The sequence below is a fragment of the Agelaius tricolor genome, unplaced genomic scaffold (assembly GCF_023055355.1).
Source record: "Agelaius tricolor isolate 1412-34295 unplaced genomic scaffold, bAgeTri1.0.p SCAF_6, whole genome shotgun sequence".
NCBI lineage: Eukaryota > Metazoa > Chordata > Aves > Passeriformes > Icteridae > Agelaius > Agelaius tricolor.
The window spans coordinates 25,407,071-25,421,114 of NW_027269266.1; the positions used below are offsets into that span (position 1 = coordinate 25,407,071).

The 14,044-nt window shown below is 35.9% G+C and overlaps 1 protein-coding gene across 4 annotated transcripts in view; it reads left to right on the plus strand.

The window, feature by feature from the left end:
- The window catches only part of PHF14 (PHD finger protein 14), a 162,427-nt gene that overhangs the window by 115,693 nt on the left and 32,690 nt on the right, over positions 1-14,044 (plus strand). For 2 of the 4 annotated variants that reach the window (XM_071429085.1, XM_071429083.1), the window contains one exon: positions 11,376-11,489. The exons of 1 other annotated variant lie outside the window; for it this stretch is intronic. In XM_071429085.1, the coding sequence (XP_071285186.1) occupies positions 11,376-11,489 (114 nt within the window). Of the gene's footprint in view, positions 1-11,375; positions 11,490-13,158; positions 13,246-14,044 lie in introns of those variants that run through there. One more of the 4 variants, XM_071429084.1, reaches the window with a different exon arrangement.

The following is a 14,044-nucleotide window of genomic DNA, read 5'->3' on the forward strand; positions in this document are numbered from 1 at the left end:
TTCTAGGCAAGTAATGGATTTTAGTACAGTCAAGATTTGCTTTTTGTCATCATGTTAGATAGTGGAACTGAGGTTCAGTTGCCATTCTCAAACAGGAGTTCTCTTAGTGGTAGCCACATTTAATCACATTTCCCAGAAGACAGCTGCATATTGCCAATTTGTGCTGTGTCAGCCACTTTCTCTGCTAAGGAGTGTCTCATCACTTGGATTTTAGCATTCTGTAGCAGAAAAGTTCCATCCTCTTAAAATTGGCTCAGCAGATAGCTTGTGTGGGAATATAACTGCAAGAGCATTACAATCAGTTCTACCAAGAAAATGCACAACTATTACATGGAATTTTAAGATGGCTTTTGAAAAGATTTTCACAAAACCTTTAAAATGTATAGTGCATTGTTATATTCTAGTAGCAATTAAGTTTATCTTAGATTTTTTAGTAAATGTGGCTTTGGTAACCGTTGAAAATTATTATCTGGTTCAGTGGTTTGAAACATCTTTGTGCGTGTTTGAAAAGTCTTAAGTATATTTCAGCTGTGACAAACATTACCAAAAGATTTTGTATGTGGAAAACCTTGGAATCTGTAGATATCAAAATTTTTTCTAGCTACTAATCTCATGAAGACAGAAAGGCAGATGGAATCCTTTCAGATCTGATATAAATAGCCAAAGAAAAGTGTCAGAAAGAAGATAAAATAGCCAGATAACTCCATATCTATGGAAGGTACCCACAAGTGTACTTCGAGTATGTACATCACATACTTATTTTTGGAAATAGAAGGGTGTCAGCAGAGTGATACAGTCATTGACATAATGAATATTAAATCTGTAACCAGTCCAATGCAATAAATAAGGATACATAGGAGGTACTAATATTTATAAGCACATTTTGTATCACATGAATATGCATTTGCCCTACCGCATTCTCCTACTGCATATTTCCACTGCTTTTTTAGTTTAAAGTATTGCACAAAACAGAAGAATTGCAGAACACAATGATGTTATAAAACCTTTGTTTTGCAACTTTCTGGTGGTAAGAAATTTCTTGAAGGTCTTTCATATATTTGTTTTCATGCAATGATAACTTCAAGAATTTTAACATTTAAAGATAATTATGAGAAAAGATTGAGATTTGGGAGCTGTAGTCTATTAATCTGTTAATAATTTTCTCACTGAATGAGCTATTGACCTGTGATTGTTCATGTGCTTTCTGGGTATAGCATAGACAGAGACTGAAGAGCTCCTTTAAATAAAAATAGTAAAATAGTCAGAAGACAATAGATATTGTCTTCTGGCTAATAGACAAAGAATCATTTTACCCACTGACTCATACCTCCATGCAAAACAAGCTACTTCAACTAAAGAACAATAAAATGGTTTAGGCATTCCCTTGGGGATATTATTTTGAACCCTCTTAAGAAGAGGAGGAGGGAAGTGAGCTGGCATATTCCCTATGATATGGGATGTGTTCACCAGTTAATTCAGGGCAGCAGTCAAACCATTGTCTGAAAATAAGGCATAAAATATGTCTGTCTTTCTTATGTTTTCTCTTTTAATTTGGGAAAAATTAAAATGAAAAAAAAGTGGGGGCAGTTCTTAAACCCCAGAGAGCTTCCAGTGAATCTCAGGAGAAGGAAAAGGGACTGTTGATGATCCAGGGTAACACTGCTGAACTCTGAATAAAGCTGGTAATTAAAATACCCTGTTATTTTGGAAAATCCTATTACTAGCTTAAATGGTCCTACATTCTGATATGGTGACTTTGATGGATTTTATTTTGGTTAAGGTCAGAAATGCATTTTTGAAAAGAATCACCCAGTTGCCACCAGTGGCTCTGCTTAGTTTCATATTATGGAGTAGTTTTAGGAGTGTGCAAAGTGAGTTTCTGTCAAGGGGCACTAAAGCCTAGGGTGTATTCTGACTGCTAATGGGCATGCTGTCTTCATGACCAAACTAGCTGTATCTTTGAAATATGTGTTCTGCATCTGGCTGGTCCTCAACACCAACTGCTTTGCTCTAAAGAGCTGCTCCTGTCACACCACAGTGTGGTGATAAAATTTGATATATATATTTGATACTCTATATTGCTAGAGTATCAAATTTTATAATTTGTCCATTTGTATAAGCATTGCATGCTTTTAACTGAAAGCATCTGATCTACAGTGATAAGGAACCATGTTTAAGAATAAGGGACTTGCTGTATGTTTTCTAGTACAGATGAGAAAAAAAAAAAAGATTTTTGTCTGGTAGGAGTAATCTCTAGAAAAAAACACCATAGGGAAAAATATAAATATGCTTCTAGGAATGAGGCAGTAAAGTTGACATTTTGTGTGAATTTAGCCTCATCATTCCATGTATCATTTGCAGTGTTCTTAATTAGGGAGGAATGAGGAATTTCCAGGCCTTTATGAGGGTACTTTAAAGCTGCAGCAGTAGTTGTAACCTTTCAATTCCTATGAGCTCAGCAAAAGATGGCTGATTAATGCCACATCTTAAACTGTGTCAACTGGGCTGTTCATTCCCTTTTGTAGTAAACATCCTGTTGTCAGGGCAGCTCAGTGTGCCAGCATAAGATATCCTAGTGTTTTAGCTGGCTACTTTAATTAATAAGAGTATGTATCTCTGTTTACTAGTATAAAGTTAAATGGAAATTTTCTTTAATTATTCTAGTAACTAGCCTGAATGAAAAAATCAAGGGCACCCACAAAATAGTGTTGCTGACATTTGTTTGAAGCTTCTCAAAGGAGGTAAAGGTTACTTTTTTTTAATTTGGCACATTCAGATATTAGAGAGATCTTGGAGTGTGTAGGAAACATTTTTACAGAAAGCTACTGTTAATTCATTCTTTTAAAGATATTATTATAGCTTTGAATTAATGTTTTGCTTTTCTGCTTTATCAGTTGAAAATAAACAATGGTAGTTTTTAAGAAGAGAGAGGGACAGGAAGAACAGGAGTGAGAAAAGCTTAAAGGCAAAAGCAATGGGACTACAAGAAGTGCCCTTGGCATAAAAGGAGAGCTGTAAGCACACACACATTCATAAGAATGAGAAAATTCCACTTGGAAAATACACAGAAACCCTTACCGGGGAGAATGGGGTGAATTAAGAAATAGGATTGCAGCAAAGTGGAAAGGGGGATTTGGAGGACACACTGAGAACTTTCCCCTGGAGTAGTGAAGAGTGCTTATAGAAAACCTCTGAAAAAACAGGTGGGTCTCATGTAAAGTTAATTTAGAGACCTATAAAACTTATGTCATAAACTTAAACTGCAAAAAAGAATGTACTGAGCAATCCCTTTCTTTTCTATTCATTTTTATTCTGTTCCCTTTATTTTTCTATTTCATCTTGCTACTGGAAGAAAATTCTGGAAGTGGGGAGAGATGAAAAGTCTTGATTTAAAAAGTAGCCTTTGACAATTTTCTAATTCTTTTGGTGATCACACATTTTAATATAGCCCTGTTTTGCATTATGTTGGGGAAATCTGGACTTCAAGGAGTCGAAAAGCAAGAATCAGTGCTGATGAAGATGTGAGGAGCTAAATAAATATTACTTAAAGGACTTCTCAAAGATGAAAAAACCCCCCACAACCCTATGAATGTGCTGACCCTGTCTTGAGAATTAAGTTAGATGGTACAATTTAAAGCTTTGTTCCAACATCTGACAGACACACTCTGCATGCTGATGCATAATATCTGAAGATTGTATGCTTGAAAGAAAGCCTTTTTTGAGCTACATTCTATTTTTGTTAGAATAAAGCAGCTGCTTTTTGGAGCAGAGATCTTCTCAAGTGTTCAATCTTCTCATTCAAGTTAAGAATTAGCCAAATATTGTGAACAAATTTTGTGTATGCTTTCTTCCAAGCTGCTGAAGTAGACTAATGCAAACTATTCTGACCATAAATAGTGCAAATGTGCAGCTTGACCCTAAGAGATGAAAGTAAGTATTCTTCTGTACCTTACTCCCAAGTTATCACTGCCTCAATAATCCAAAAGCACAGAAAGTTTGGAGCATTTTAAACATAGCTTGAAAAGAAATACAGCTGGATAAAACTTTCTTCTAGAGAGACTACATGAATGGATGCTATGATCTGCCCCTGGTCATTTCTGAAGGAATAAAACTTTAGTTAAGGAAGGAGACAACTGCAACCCCAAATGTGGCCTTACTGATGGAGTTACTGTAGCTGCAGCACTGCTCTCCAGGAGTGATACCAGATGACCTTGTACATCTGCTCTTTAGAAAGTCTTGTTTTAAATGCTGGGTGTAAAATGCCCGTGTAATTTTGTAAATATGTTGAAGTCAATAATTGCAATACCATCTAACATACAGACAGCTACACAGTAAACATGTACCAGATGAATATTACATACACCTATTACATACACCTGTAGTGTGTGAACTGCACATCACCTGTGTGAGAGACAGCAGCAGCAAAATCAGAGTCCACATTTACTGTGGCTCTAGATGCTTGGGCTGTGCTTGAGAATTTATTTTGCAACTCCTGAGGTTTGGTTTTGGGAGTTTTTTGTTTTGTTTTTTTTTTTTTTGATTGGTGGAAAAAAAAAAGATTGGAGAGATCAGAACTGTACCAGACAGGCACAGGAAAAATGAAATATCCTCATCCAGCTGTAATAAATTATGTGTGTACTGTCATAAAAAGCTCTTTGAACTAAATAAAATAATATCTATAAACTCTGTCAAGTATAAAATGAGGACAAAAATAACTTTTTAGGCTATAGTATCTGCCTGTAACCTAATTCACAATACAAAAAATATAGCAGAACAATGCATAGGAAGGAAGAGGTGTGGACAAAGAAAGGGAGAAAGTACTGAATTACTCTTACATGCACTGATAGTAGCATAATACAGGAGTCTTGCCAGTATATTAATATCCTGCAAAAGGATATTCGTATATAATCTGTTGCTCTGGTGCACCAGATAATTACCAAATTATGCAAGACATAGGACATTTAACACACATACACACAAAAAGATAGATATTGGGTTTTTCCCTTTAGTGAAGAAATTCCAAAAATTCCTGGTGATCACATACATGTTCATGCAGAAATTTTTGGCAATAGTTTAAGCTGTACTATATCTGTGGTCAGTAGTTTTAATCCATGACAATAACAGAGAACTTCTATTCCTTATTTTGTACACACAGGATGAGTTTAGTGTTTAGAGTGGCTATAATTAGAAGTTTAATTCCCTTTTTTGTATTCTAATGTGGTTTTATTAATTACAGCATTTTAAGAGATAATTTTTAATACAGTTCAAAGACTTCTGGGATCTGAAAAGACAGCTATTGAAAGGGTAGCTAAAAGAATAACTTTTGAATGTCAGGAAATAGTGAATGGTGAGAAAGTAAAAAGGAAATACAATAATCCAGGAGACTTTGATTGAGAAGGTGGAGAATTCAGTCCCACGAGAGGTAGGATTAGTACAATGAGTAATGGAAATGTAGAAAATATGTGAGCTAGAAAGGGGAAACTAATTCAGGTTCCAGAGGTCAGTGAATGATAATGCTTTCAAACAGTAAAATGTTCTTCTGTTTTCTGTTTCTATTTGCATGTGATAAAGGTAGAAGAATAGATACAAAAAAACATTTTAAGAGTGCTCTTTCTATCTTTAAATGTATGTAATTTTTTTTTTCTATTTGAAGAAGGCATCCAGAGAAAACAGAAGACCCTGTTTCCTTGATAGTTTAATCAAACACTTCTAGTAAAATACTAACAATAGTAGCATGCTTATTTTAAAACAAAAGTTAAAGTGGGAATTCACCTTTTGCACTTGGAAAGCTGAGTAGATTTCAAAGATGCAAATATACTTTGTCAGTGCTGTAGTTTATTGGAAGATAAAGGGATAATAAATTGGAACAGGTGGGTATTTAATGGAAACCTTTACCTTTATTAAGTCTTTCATATTGCAAAAGGAATTTGAAGAAAAAAGCAAAACTAGTGTGAGGCTAAAGAATGTAATTTAATTTCTATATTTGGAAAACAGATAATTATAAAAGGTTTTTCTTTTGTTTCTATTTCTAAAAGAAGGCAGAAATTTTAGAGACAGCTTAAGGTTTATTGCTTGAACTGAGGTGATTTCACAGTGAGCTGAGAAAGAGACCTTGTGTTAACAGTGTATAAACACAGAAGTCATCATCCCCTTCTCCAGAGACAGAAAATAGCCAAGGACATAACAACAGTGTTGCCTTTGTGACTGGCAGCATAGGAGGTTTAGCACATGAATGTTAGAGGTTGCATTTGTAATTTCCTATCTTTGGAGAGGGCAGAAGAAGAGAGGATATTGTCAGATGTTGAATAAAAGCAGCATGAAAAGAATGACAAAGGCATAATAAGAGACAAAGGGAAATTTTACAACTGTGGAGCATGACTTAAAAGTTTAAAGCCCATATTCTTGCTTCATTAACTAACACAGGGTAAAATCTGAGGAACAGCAAAGTGATTGATCTTGCATGTGAGTAGATTGAGATAAACTTCGTGTTACTCCCTGGGGATTTGCTCTGGCCACCTGTGAACTCTGGAGCAGATATCTTGTCTGCAGCAGATCTTCTGAAATTCTGGCTAAGATGTTGCAAATACTTTCAAAGTATGCCCCTGGGGTGTGAGAATAAGAACAGGAGGAGTGGTTGCTCAGCTGCTGGAGTGATGTTCCATGGTCTGGGCTGGAAAGGCACCGTGTCTGACCCAGGAAGGCTTTTTCTGTGCAGCGCTGGAAATGGCACTCTGTGAGCACTTTAGCACTTCAATAAAAATGTGCTAATTTCATCCCATAGTGCTTCAACTGTAAGAAGCTGTCTTCATGCTTCAGAAAGGCCTTTTTTCCCCCCTCGTTTCTGTAAGTCTAAAGGGGGACAAGTATTTCTACTTTGTTGCTGTTGGAAGTCTTTGTTAGTAACTTTGGCGTCCAATTCATTACTGCAGTCATGTTTTCACAGCCTGGTGTGAGAGATAAACCCTCTGCAAATGAAGACAGCATCCATTTTCTTTCTACCTCAGGCCACACAGAATTGATTGGGGTAATAAAATGACAGTATGATGTAATATACTGACGGCTCTTTAATTTGAAAAGTAGTTCCAGGCTGATTCAAAACTTGTTTAAAACTAATTTATGACTTGTGTAATTCTCAACTGGACCAAGGTAAAGGATGATATATGAAAAACGATGCAGAGTTAACATAATGTATTCAAATCTGTCAGCTTGAAATCATCTATAAAAGATTTGTTTCAATCCTATTTTAGTTTTGTTCTAAAGAAGCATTAGCAGAAAAGGTAGTGGCTGTTAGGCTGGTGTGATCACTGTTTAAGACACTATTTTTCCATCATCATGTTTCAAATGGAATTTCTTGAGCTTTTTAGGAAAGTATTTTATGCATAGTTTAAAATATAAAAATATACACTGGCTTTTCATTTTCTTTAAAATAAGAAGCAATGTCAGGTTTCTATTTTGTTAAGCCATTATCTGTGCTGGCAGTTACATGGATTGGTAAATACACCATTTTGCTACCATGATGTTCACTGTGTGCCTGTGTGCTTTGACTGTATATGTATATACAGACTACACATGTTTGTATATACATATCTGTATCCTATTTACAAATACCATGCATACCTGTATATGTGTCTCAATTTGGAATTAAAGGTCTGGTTTTTGAAAAGCAAAATGTGAGAATAGTGAAATTGTTAAATTAAGCCACAACATCAGCATAGCATAAAACATAAACATCTCCCTTTGAAATCTATCACTTTCATGTGGCTTGCAGATGAAATCCACATCTGTTCTGTACGCATTATTGATTTTTCAGCACACTGTGTCAGTGTTCCTTCTGTACAGAAAAGCACAAAACTGAAGGCACAATGTGTGCTCCTGTATGGTAGATGCAAAAAGTAAATACACCAATTGGAGTGAAAGGAAGAAGAGAACAGAATACTGCAAAAACTCGTAAGCAGATTCCATCCCAGGACTAGAATATCTGATTTGTTATGTATTTCTGTCAACATATAATTAAAATATGATTTTTTGCAGAAAAGAGATTGATCAAGCCTATGCAGTTGTGTTATCTTAGACTGCACGAGCATTTAGGTCACAGGAAAAGAGCCATTGTTAAAAGCAGGGATATCTTTCTTGCATAAACATAGCAAAATGTCTACACATTTCATTTCCTCTTCAAGATTTTGTAAGTCCAAGAAGGTTCGTATTCTGAGGAGCTTTGATCAAAATCTGCATTTTTCAGGAAGAAAATGATTACTGAGAATTTGGAATTTATTTTTTTATAATGCACTTGTATTTTCACAAAATATTTCTACATTTTAAGGAAGCTGGAACTACCATTTAATGGCTTTCCCCCATAATTCATTAATTAATATAACTAAATACTGTGATCCCTTATAAAGCTATGTTTTGATCTGTCTGACTTGAAAATGCAGATTTGTGATTTTTCCTGTGTAGTTTAGAAAATGTAATAATGAGTTAATGAAGTGGGAAGGGCTTAAGCACCAGGAAAGACATGTACCAAAATAGTTACTGTGATTATATGTCCATAAACCACCACGTCCATCACTACTACAGCTGAGGCTGACAGATCAATGATAATGCTATTGCCATTGTTTTCATCATGCAAGACCTTGAAAAAATAATAAAGTGACTTTAGGACAGTAAATTTAAATTATTTTTGAAGTATATTTTTCCTTTTAACACTTCACTGGTAAAAAATATTAATTCAGGTCAGTGGTAGTGCTTTTTGCCTTTCCAGGTGTAAATGCTGCTAATACTCTTTCAGAGCAGTATTCTTGCCAGAATACAACTACCAGGATTTCTAACCAAAACTTTTGCTCACTTTGCCACATATTCATAACACACCTGGGAGCAGCTCTGTAAAAGTTCTCATTTGCACCTTGGAGCATTTTTATTGTGGTACCATCCATGAAAGGATCTCATTCCACTTACTGAATATGTCTCTTTCTGAAAGATGTATTTCACATGTTGTCAAACTGGTTCAGAACTACATAGATTGCCTGTGTTGCATATTTAGATTGCAGAATAATCTGGATTGGAAGGGACCCACAGGGATCATCAAGTTCACCTCTTTAAGTGAATGGCCCATACCTGGGATCAAACCCAGGACCTTGGCATTATTAGCACCATGCTCTGACCAACTAACAATGTGGAAAGACAGAATAAAACCAGAGCAATTGAGAAGGGAGGCATATTTGCTTGGATTGGTTTCTGAATAATAAAGTAAATTAGGTTTTCATCTATCTTTCTAAAAATAGACGTATTAAATTAGCCAGCTGGTTCTTAGGAGAAGGATGGCCAAGCTGCTGGAGAGGAAGATGCTCAAGATTTGATGTAAAAAAGAATCCATGGACTTCTTGAGACAAAGAAATGTAACAGGAATGTAAGCTTACCAAATTGCAGTTGCTCAGATAATTTTTGAAAAGCACTGTTTATTACTTCAAAAAAGCAAGTAAATGAAAATGGTTACCACCATTATCTGGCCACATATAATAGCATCATAATAAAAGCATGTACAGGTACAAAATACAAGCAGAATTGAAGGAGAAAAATCACTGAACCAACGGATTCAGACAAGTGTATCATTTTCTTCCAGCAGATGTGTTTGTTACTTTTGTTTTTGTAAGAAGCGCAGAAGAGCTTCTGGAAACATATTGAGCTGATAAGTGGCATTGATTTAACTTTCTCAAGGAGAAAACAGTACTGTTCTATACTCAGAGTGAGCTCATGGCTGATTGAGTAAACAAGAAGAAATATCCTCAACATCATAGTTCACTGGGACCAAACTGAGGTGGCCTTTGAGAGAGATGTTTGCCTGTACAACTCCAGGGAAACCAGTGAGCTGTCAAGATAAACATGATGTAAATTTCCTTTTGATTGCATATATAGCATATATAGCATGATATATATATAGGGGAAAATGGTGTATATATATAGGGGAAAATCAGACTTTTATTATCAGAATGCCAGAGATGTTTCTTCTTGCAGCTCACTCTCTTTGGCAGATATTCTTCCAAGATACCTCATTTTTTCTTTTGTTCCACAGATCCAGCATTATGCCCATAAAACAGTTCAGTGCAATGGCAGTTGGACTTCACTGTTAACATTTTAATTGATGGCATTCTTTAGTCTTCACTAAAAGCTATTTTTTTCCTAAAATATCTTACTCATACCAAACCTGAATTTTAAAGTGTCATGGCACAAAATGGCCCAGAGTATCCTTTTTCTAAGTCTCAGAGAGGTGATACAATGAGAAAGGTGTAAAAAAATCTTTATTAGAAATATTTAAGCACAGAAGTAGTTTTTCCACTTTATAGTCTTTGGGAACTCCCTCCGTGTGTTAATTCTTTTACAGTGTCTGGTGTCACCAGATGTGATTCTCTGTGTGATTCAGTAATGGTTGTTGGACCAGTGCTCACTTTTTCCCTTTCTATGCAATGGGCTAAACTGCAATTGCTGAATATTATCATTATGAAATTTTAATTTACTTCTTACAGGTTGTTGTGTTTGAAAACTTAATAATGAGCTCTGCAGCTTGCAGTTTCCAAAAGTATAATCTTGATTTCCTTGCAATTAGTGAATGTAGAAAGAAAGTGATATATCAAAAGCACATACTCTGCTTGCTAAGCGATGACATCTAAAATACCTTCTGTAATGAGCATTACAAGCACAGTAGAGATTGTACTGACTAATGGATTTTTTCTCTGCATTAAAATATCTCAAACTATGCTGTTATCAAAACCTCTAGGTGAAGCTGTGAAGGTATTAAAGTGTTTTTTATTTTGAATTATTCAGTCATATTGTGTGGCAAAATCAAGCCAATTTGGAAAATAAGATGTAAATTACTTAAGAATTTTTATTTATTTTACTGTAATGTTAAATTTACTAAAAGATAGCAAACTCTACTAACTTCTTCAACTTTACCAGGTTGTGTGCTATATTGGTTTGCAATGACTGGTAAAATACATTTGTTGGGGGCATTTCTAACATGGCTCCAGCTGTTTTGCAGAAGCATCCATCTGCCATAAGTGGACAAAATATAATATTCCCTTCCTTGCAGTTCAGGAACAGGGGTAGGTATGGGTAAAAAACCATGCTTATTCAGAACTTTGCAATTCTGAAATGCTGTAACTAATTAATAAATCTTAAAGTGCTCTATGAAGAAAATAATATTATCTCAAAAGAAATTTATGACAGATGCTTTTGACTCGGGCAAAAGAAGTTGCCCAGAATAAAAAGAATAGAATTTCAGACCTCAGCTGTGCTTAAAGCACAGTTCCTCTGGGAAGTCTCATTTTTTTGGCGTGCCACATCAACACGCTGCTGAGGGGTCTGTTTGTGTCTGTTGCCCTCAGGACTCCGAGCCGTCAAATGAGGTGGTCTCAGAGGCCCCAGGTAACGTGGTACCCTCTACCTCAAGAAGTAGCTCTGAAGAGCTGATATCGGTGGCACAGAAACGTCCAGAAGAGGTAGGACATTCTGTGTCTGTTTTTTTCCAAGATTAACTGGTGGGGAGTACACATTTGCCTCTGTTTTTCATGCCTATTGTTGTACTACTAATAACAGAGACTTTTCAAAGCTACAGCTCAGTCTTATACTCCCATATAAATAGTGTGCAAGACCAAGGTAAAACTCAGGATTATTATTAATGGTACCTACAAGAATATTCTATAATATATGCTACTTTTTAAATACTGTTTCTTACTGTCAGCAATTAGGAATTTTTTTTTTTTAATTGTTCCTATCTGTCATGCCATGGAGAATTGTTAGATTCTCCATGAGATTTGTTAGGAGCCCTGTTAGATTCTGGCTAAATAAATGTCATTACTCCGGAGAGTCAGAAATAGAATCTGTACATTGGTCTGTAGGTGGATATAAACTATCATCCTTCACAGAATTTAAATATGTCTTACTTCTGGCTTGTGCGAAGGAAAGATTCTTCCTGAGATTGGGCCTTTCTTTGTTCTCTTGGTTTCAAAAAGTGATGATGTAGTAGTAGTAGTAGTAGTAGTGATGTAGTCATGAGTTCATACTTCCTGTTGTTGTAAGCAAAGGTGCTTGTAAGGTAGTTCCATAGGGCAGCCAATGACTAAGGGTGTTTTCTGTCCCTGCTGTGCATCCCTGTCATAGTACGCTATAGCTGGAAGAGAGGTTGTCTGTGGAATTCATAACTTCATTTCATGGGGGCAATCATCTTCCCAGAGAACCATTATTATCCCTAAATTAACCTTTCCTGTGAGATGTAAGTCCTTCCTTTGTAGCAGCCTTAACACTTAATCTTGGCTTATTCAAACAGTTTAGTTGGTAGTATTACTATTCAAAATACATCAAGTACCAGCTGTATAAAGACTAGTCTTAGCTGGGTTTTTTCTGAGATTTCTTTTGACTGTAATTTTCACAGGAAAGGAGAGTATGAAGTGCTAGTCATAGGAAAAAAAAATGCCATTTATTAGTTTAGTGCAGCCTTTAGATAAATATCTTCATTTCTCCGATAGTCTTGTCACTTTGTCTGAAGAAGAGGGAAGGTCCAGAGTGTGAAGCCAGGAGAATTCTTAAGAGTGTCTCCTGGAATAAGACCGAGTAGATTCTCTTATTTTGAGATATCACTGCATATTCCCAGATAGAAAGTCAGATTATCACATCTAAGCAGTCCTGAGGACAGAGTAGTACAAGCTTTTAGAAATACTTCTTTGTGTATTCCTGAGTACCAAAGGGACCTCGGTCTGTGGAGAGACCTCAATTCTCAGCTCTGTCAATTTACCTCACTCCACTGGAGAAATTAAAATTTCTTGATTTGATGATTAAAAATAAAAAGAGAGGAAAAGTCCTGCAGAGAGAGGAATGAAATATGGTTAGTTGGTAAAAGGTGGCTAAGAGGAAGATGGGTGTACAGTTTTTGCTTTTGTGGAATAAAAGGAGCTCAGCTGTGGGGGAGAGGAAGCTTCAGGGAATCAAAAGATGGAAATATATCTTTCAAATTTTACAAACAGTTCAGTAATAGTTCCTGTTGAAGCTGTTTTACTGAATGTGGGGTCATGTGGTTTATAAGGGAATGAGACTTTCTCCAATCATATTTACTGCAGTTTGTACAATAGAGAGAGAGGTGAATCAGAAAGAGTTCTGTGGTTGGATTTGCAGGGAACCTTGAGAGGGGAGCAGCAGTATGCTGAATTTCCAAATTCAAAACCCATCATGAAACAAACCATCTAAGTCACTGATGGTAAGTCAGCATGATAAACATACATTTGTGAATTACACCCTAAAAAAGAGGTCCAAAAAGTGTTTGCAGAGCTTGAATTAAGCTAATGGCTTTTTATTTTTATTTTTGTTGAAGTCTTCTGGTACATCTTTCAATATCTGCTTAATGAGTTAATATGTGGAATTGACTACTGACTGGTGTATTATTTGTGTAATTTATGACTCATCTGAATTCAGCATTGGTGAGAGTTGTTAAAGAAAAGCTCAAATGCAGCTGTGGAATAGAGAAATATGAGAAAAGAATAAAGAAGGCAAGGTGGCTAACAGCAAAGGGTTTCAGGAAGGTGGAGAAAATTTGAGAAGGTTGTGGAAAGTGGTGTTCAGAAAGAGTCTTGGGCTTGCAAATGTGAGGACACACAACTTGTAGTAGGAGAAAGTATGGAAAATCCCATGAGCTGCCACATTAATTTGAATAAAGCACTTTTTTTTTCCTGCTTACAGTTTGATTTCCTCTCAGATACAGCAGTCTGAATCATACACTCAGTTACTTGTGTCATCAGTAGGATGGTATTTGTGGGATGTAATTTAATCACTCAAATGAGGTCTTGTTTTGTTGTCTAGTCATTCCTCCTAATAGAAATGATGGTCAAATATTGAGTTCTCCTCAACAGCAAGGCAGAATGGCATCCACTCCTCTTACTGCTGCCCTTCTTCCCAGCCACTTTTGATGCTCCAAAGTTAGATTTCATTCTATGTTGGATCAGGATCTAGACAGTTGTGAATTTTCTGTGAATTTCATTGGTGTCCTGAATCATCTGTTAGTGAT